General features: G+C 40.9%; 1 protein-coding gene across 2 annotated transcripts in view; it reads left to right on the forward strand.

Annotated features, from left to right (window-relative positions):
* Positions 1-4,755: 4,755 nt before the first annotated feature.
* Positions 4,756-6,797, forward strand: part of LOC106535916 (transducin-like enhancer protein 1) — a gene marked incomplete in the record, with an annotated part of 20,381 nt that continues 18,339 nt past the window's right edge. Inside the window, 3 exon segments of one of the 2 annotated variants that reach the window (XM_014033067.1) lie at positions 4,756-5,405; positions 5,632-5,732; positions 6,461-6,524. In XM_014033067.1, coding sequence (XP_013888521.1) covers positions 5,382-5,405; positions 5,632-5,732; positions 6,461-6,524 — 189 coding nt within the window. 2 annotated transcript variants of the gene reach the window in all.

A 6,797-nucleotide genomic window follows, 5' to 3' on the forward strand; every position in this document is an offset into this window, starting at 1 on the left:
ACACACACACACACACACACACACACACACACACACACACACACACACACACACACACACACACACACACCACCTCATGAGCATGAATACACTCTTTAACACCCGCTCTCCTCACTCACACACACAGAGAGACACAAACCAAACTAACCAAATGTGCATATACACACATTCAAATAAGACACAACCCAACAAAACACACATGTTTGCATATAAGATCACACGCAGATAGAAACACTGACACACACACACACACACTGCAGCAGAGCTCTTCTTGTGTTAAGTAGGACGAGAGTGGGATCACTCTATTTGCCGTCCCACACAAAGCTGCTTGTTCAGTCATTATCTGGGAGAGCCTCTTCTCTCCTCTACAGACAAATGACCAGGTCACCGCTGAAACAGGCACTTCTCCCTCCCCCGCTCCCACCCCCACCCCACCCCCTTTATAAACAAAGCACAGCCATTTGTTTTAGCCACTAAAATCAGAAAGAAATTGGACATTTGCAAACCAAATGAGGCTTGTATGGCAGGTTCTTGCACCCCATCCAAAGCAGAGGCTAATTGTGTGCTTGGCCACTTTAAACAAATGACTGGGGAACAGGAGATGAGCGRGCTGGGGTGGGGGTGGGACTTTTTTCTTCTTCAAATGAATGAGGGGATGGACATTTGTTAAGGAAATCAGGAGGCCATGCAGTGAGCTCATGTGCGCTGGTGCACTGTCTCTGTTGGATCACTGAACCAGAACACAAAGGAGTGTTTTCAGCTCGTATATAAAAATACAGAATACTTCCAGGGTTTAAAAACATGAACGGTACGGCTCACTTACACAACAAGGTTCTCCTGGCTGCTACCATGTGGAAACCTTTCCTGTTGGTTTCCTACATCCAACCGGAGGTGGAGTAATTGTCAGCTTGGGGACATTTGTCTTAAAGGGATTCGTTTAGGATTGGGGGTTTGAATGAAAATTTTGCAATGTCCAGATAAAGAGTCCACCGCAGTTGATGCAAGTCTTCACAGGGGTCGAGGTCACTCACTAACTTCAATTTCTGCCATTGTTGCTGCTTGTCGGCTAGCTCAAGAGCCTCCACGTATTTTAACTTAACGTTGCATTGTGTTTTTCAAGTTTCTGAGCCACAAGACTGCATAGACAAATAAATATTGTGGGTAAAACCAGTCTTGGTCCAAGTACTTCTATGTTTGTCTGTACAAAGGTTATGAACAGTTAACCTGTTATAGATAACTCTTTGAACCATCATAGATGACCAAATTGATGAGCTAACCAGTCCAATCAGGGCCAAAACCAATGTGGATTGCTGTCATCTTAAAACAACTCTGTGGCTACACGCAAACGCAAAAAGCAGCAGCAGCTAGCTGTAGCACTAGGTAGGAACACTTTGTACTTTACATTAAAACAGACGCTCGTCAAAAGATCTCTTATTTAAATCTCTGACATAATGGTAAATAGTTTGTTGGAGACATAAAACGACACTCTTTAATGAAATATATTACTTTTAAAGTCATGCAAGGCGGCCTAAAACCCATTGTTTGTGTTTATTTTATTAAGTTACTTCTATAGATTTATTTTTATTGACATGAATAATACACTTTGGTATAGTGTGTAAAAACAAAAAAAAGTTTGAGTCATCACATTACAAAACCATTTTATCGGTGAGTCTTTCTCATTTCTAACATGTCAGTCTCTTGTGATCCCTGTCTAATCTTTAACTTAGTTATCATTCACGAGAAGATTAGTGAAACAATCAGTAAACATCATGACTGAGCATGTTGGTCACAGGAACTCGACACATCGAGTTTCAGACATAACAAAACATCCTAATCTTTTATACTGCTCATTGAAACACTTGAAACCCTCCATTTGCTTATCTTGTTCCTTAAGCATGACACTTGAATATTACACTGTGTGACTTTCTCGGGCAACATGTCTGAAGGGATTATAACCGGTCCATGCTAACTTAAGCTACCTCAGGGGGAGTTAAAAAAAGAATTTCACATGAAAARTTTTGCTTTTGTAATGAAAAACTGAGATGAGGAAAAACGTGCTCACAAAATTCAGACAAAAAAAGGGTTAAAGTTTGTTTTGCTTTTTTTTCTTGTTTGCGTTCTATTTGGAGAACTGATAAAACACTAACAAGAAATGTTAATCATTACCCCTTTTTAGAGGAATATGTTGACATGTGATGTTTTCTGCATTGTCTGAGGTTCTGTTTTTGTATTCATGTGTGAAGTAGTTCTTGAAATAAATGTTACATTTAAATTTTAAGTGTGTTCATTTAATTATGATCACCTGTGCAGAGTAACCCAACAATGTTGGAGCACATTTTAGTTGTTTAATGTGACACGAGTTAGTTTGCGAAGGATCAGTGAAGAATCAATAATTTTTTACCGTATATAAATAAGCATAATATTGTAACTGGACCTAACCCATATTTTTATTAAAATGAATACAAATTTAAGAGAAGGGAGTTGTATCAAACTCATACAAACATTTGCTTATTATAAAGTCAGTGCTCCCAGTGCGTGCAAGAGATTTACGGGGGAAAAGATAATGGTTGGTCACAGTCAGGAGTCTCTCATATGGACCGAATCAACCACTGCAGGTGTCAGAGGTTGTAGGGTTAAAGGTTGAGCTCTTTAAGCCAATCACAGGTCAGCTAGGGGGTCGGGACCTTTCCATGTGGAGTGAGGGGCACTTGGATGGTATAAGTGGAGCAGAGAAACCTATGAGCCTCATTCAAGATCCAGTTCCTGACACCTTTTTGATTATGTACGGTTCACTTTATTGCATCATTTGCTTATATTACTGTGTATTAATAATTACCAACATCAAGGTAGTTTTAAAGTGCATGTAACATCCAATTTTTGTAATGAATGTGAATGCGGTTTTGAAAAGAGAACATTGATAACATATTGCAAAACAAATTTCACGCTGTTGAGATGAATGGTTGTTGAGATACTTGCATGTGAAGAAACAGGAAGTGACGTCAAAGGGAATGTCTGCATGTAAACAGAGCGATGCCACAATAATTAGACAAGAATCTGATGTTTCTTTACAATATTTTGAGTCACTATCAGATGTGAAGAAGAGTTTAAATAAGATTGTTTCAATAAACAAAGACTAGAGAGTTTATTTTCTTAAATAGTTCCCCTTTGATGTCACTTCCTGTGTCACTTTGCTGCGCCAAATTCAAGAGAAATTAAGCCAGTTATGAGACAAAATGGGTAAAATCATGTGTATTATGGTAATTTTCTTAAATCTAAATATGTTTTCTTTTACTTTTTGTATTTGAAGGATAAGCATGTCACAGGCGTCCTGATGCATCTCAGTAATCCAGGTAAAAAATCAAAAAGAAAAAAATTGTTTAGGTCTTCTGGACGGGTTCTTCTCTAATGAAACGTTTCGTCTCTCCTCCAAGAGACTTCTTCAGTCTGAGAGTTTCAGGCAAAATTCAGGCTTTTAAGCCCTGCCTCCATGTGACTGATACTCACATCACATGGCTATCGTTCACACCTAATTAACACTTATTGTTAACAGGGGGTGGAGTGATACTGGCAATGGCCGCGCTGTAGGAGGGGGACAACTGAAAACGGAGGCCTCCACCTCTGTTTAATGATGGACGGTCTTTCTTCACAAAAATGGCTTCTTTTACTCCTCTCTCAAACCAACGTTCCTCTCTATCAAGAATGAGAACATCCTCATCTCTGAAAGAGTGACCGCTGGCCTGTAAATGAGTGAAAACTGCAGAGTTCTGGCCATTAGATGTAGCTCGTCTGTGTTGGGACATTCTTTGTCMTTCATGTCACAGGCCCTTCAAGGAATTTGGTATTAATGGTGATGGTTATTATTTTTCCACTCACAGTGCCTGACGATACAAACAAAACAACTCGTCTGTTTACAATAAAGCATTGACATTAGAGAAAAATACCGTAATATCTTGCAGAATCTGTGTGGCCATGTAGTCAGACTTTATCCAGCTAAAAACAAAACACTCAACACAGATAGATACTCTACTTCACTAAATCTTTACTGAACGTTTCCCACTTCATCACTTAAATTTGAATGCATTGCATGTGACGCCACATGACATATGATAACATACGTCACACAATCCAAAAATTCCATTTTGTTTATTTATTGTTACGATATTTCTGCTCAAACTGAGAATATGTATATGATGTCTTCCTGGATTTAGCTTTGTTTTCTGTGGGGTTAAATATTGCAAATTTACAGTGGACTGAGAGATATATTTAAGCAATTTTGCTGACTTAAACTAAACAGCAGTTTTTTCCAAATACAAATGTGACAAAGGAAAGTCCTATAAATGCCAGTGATGGATAGTTACTCAGAGAGAAACGAGAAGGAGGTGTTTTGAGGTGATCTGCCATGACGTTACGGCAGCCAGAAAAACAGCTTTTTGTGTTTCTTGTTTGTGTGTATGCATAAATGTGTGCTTGTGCGCGCGCGTCTCCGGCTGAGCCCACGTTACTTTGATTGACACACGAGACTCGCCTTTTACCCACCGCACTGCCCGCCCCGCGCGCTTCCGAAGTGGCATAGTCTTGCGAGGAGCTGATTGGTGGAAAATCGCGTAGCTTCGCGAGGTCAACGGACTGTAGGAAGTTTACGGAGCGGCTATTGGTCAAATCTGGAAGCCGTGTTTCCGTACCCACGTGGAGCGGCGGTCCTGATTGGTCGAAAGTCGTCTTGGAGGCCGTCCTAGAGTTTCGGTTAGAGAGGGGGAGCGTGAAACCGCGTGAGAAAGTTGCCATTGATGGTGAAGCGGAGCTAGACGCTGGAGCGTTCGCGCCGCTGTGGGAGTTTTTTTTGCTATGAAAATTAACGATATACTTCCTAGTTTTACGTTAAACCTCTTACGGACACTGTTTTGTATTAAGAGTAAACCCGGAAATCAATATTTGTGATTTTTATTGCCTCTTTAACCGCCAACCAGCGACCGCCGCGAGTCAAGTGGGGACTCTTCACTGCAATTAACTTGTGTGGATATGTTTCTGACGCTTTGAGACGACAGTTTGAGGCTTTGTGTTCCGGCTCTGTGGTTCCCCCCACCAACTCTCTGTACTCGGAATACTTTAAACTACAAATAAACAACAGAGGTAACTTCCTTTCTTACCTGCCCTTCTCCGGGCTGCCTGCAGCTAATGAGCCGTTCGAGGAGCGGGGAGGGATTCACGTTAAACTGTCGGTGAGCCCAGACTGAGCAGCTGGCTTTGTCGGTTTAAAATTAAGTTGGTCCACATAAATAAAGGCGGATGGGTTTGTGTCCGTGAGCTTCGTGCATCCACGCTGCTTCATTTGAGAGGTTTTTGAGGAGGAGGACACAGCTCACCCCCACACCAGAGATAACATGTTCCCCCAGGGACGACACCCGGTAAGTCACTTCCGGTTACCTGACTTAAAACCCTCTGGCGCTTTTTGTTGTTTTTGCTTACGTCATGCATTTTTTCCTGTGGTATTTGGTCTCCACATGCTCAGAATAGCAGAATGAAGTTGATAAGAAACAAGTGAACTTATGAAAGATAACCTACAATTTCCATGCCACATATTAGTCACTATGTTGATGATAATTCACTGTTTTCTTTATTATTTCCGGTCAGACGCCCCATCAGGCTCCAGGCCAGCCCTTCAAGTTCACCATCCCGGAGTCACTGGACCGCATAAAGGAGGAGTTCCAGTTTCTCCAGGCACAGTACCACAGGTGGATTAATACAAACCCACGGTTCACATGCAAGTCTGTGCAGTCTTTGTGGGGCAAATTCCCCTCATTGTTATCTAGCTTTTAACATTAAACCTGACTTTAACCGCAGCCGTCACCCGCTTTGCCACAGTGAAAACACCAAGTCTGGTCTCAGACTAACCCGTAAACCTGGATTAGGTTCACATAAAAGTGCACACACATGCAGCAGGCATCAATGTTAGCGTTTACTCTGCGGTAGGTCTAAGTCTTGGTGATGGGTGAGTGCCAAAGAGTGTCGTGTGGGCTCAGACGTTCATAAATTACCACTTATTTTACCCTGTGTATGTGTGTGTGTGTGTGTGTGTGAGACAGAGAGATTATAGTTGTGGATTGAGCCAACGCTGTTCAGCAGTTATCATACTTTTTGCAAGTTGTACTCAGTTTTATTTTTATTTGTGTTTTCAGTCAAGGTTTACCACAATGTTGAAAAACTGCCGGCCTCATATACACGTTACTCGAGTCACATCCTGGTAGAGCGGGGTTCAAGCACATTTCCAACTTTCTATCTTTTATATGGTTTTACAAGAATTCAGGTTTTTGTTTGTGGGTGCTATGATAAATGATTAAAAAGAAGTTGTTATACAGTCATCTTCCATTTAGGAACGGATAAATTTGGGACTAACAAAAATAACAAACAAACTTGTCCTTAACTTGAAGTTGTTTTTTTGTCTCATTTTATTTGTTGACAGCCTCAAACTGGAGTGTGAGAAGCTGGCCAGTGAAAAAACTGAGATGCAGAGACACTATGTCATGGTAAGACCGTGTTCTGCTTGCATACTTGACCAAGGCCGCTAAATTGTTCTCTGGTGAAGATCATGTTGTTCCCTCACCAGATGTATAAATTATCTATCCACAGATTGATAAGAGAACCATTCGAATACTTGATGTGAATGAAATGAAGTTGTGTTTAAACAAAACAGCAATGTGAAAGTAACACCTGCTTAAATTGTGAAAAAGTTTGTATCTTTTCTTGGTTCCTGGTACTGAAAAGTGTTAGATTAAAGCGTTTTCCTTAAAGTTCTGGTC

Source organism: Austrofundulus limnaeus, unplaced genomic scaffold (assembly GCF_001266775.1).
Source record: "Austrofundulus limnaeus strain Quisiro unplaced genomic scaffold, Austrofundulus_limnaeus-1.0 Scaffold1615, whole genome shotgun sequence".
Classification (NCBI taxonomy): Eukaryota; Metazoa; Chordata; class Actinopteri; order Cyprinodontiformes; family Rivulidae; genus Austrofundulus; species Austrofundulus limnaeus.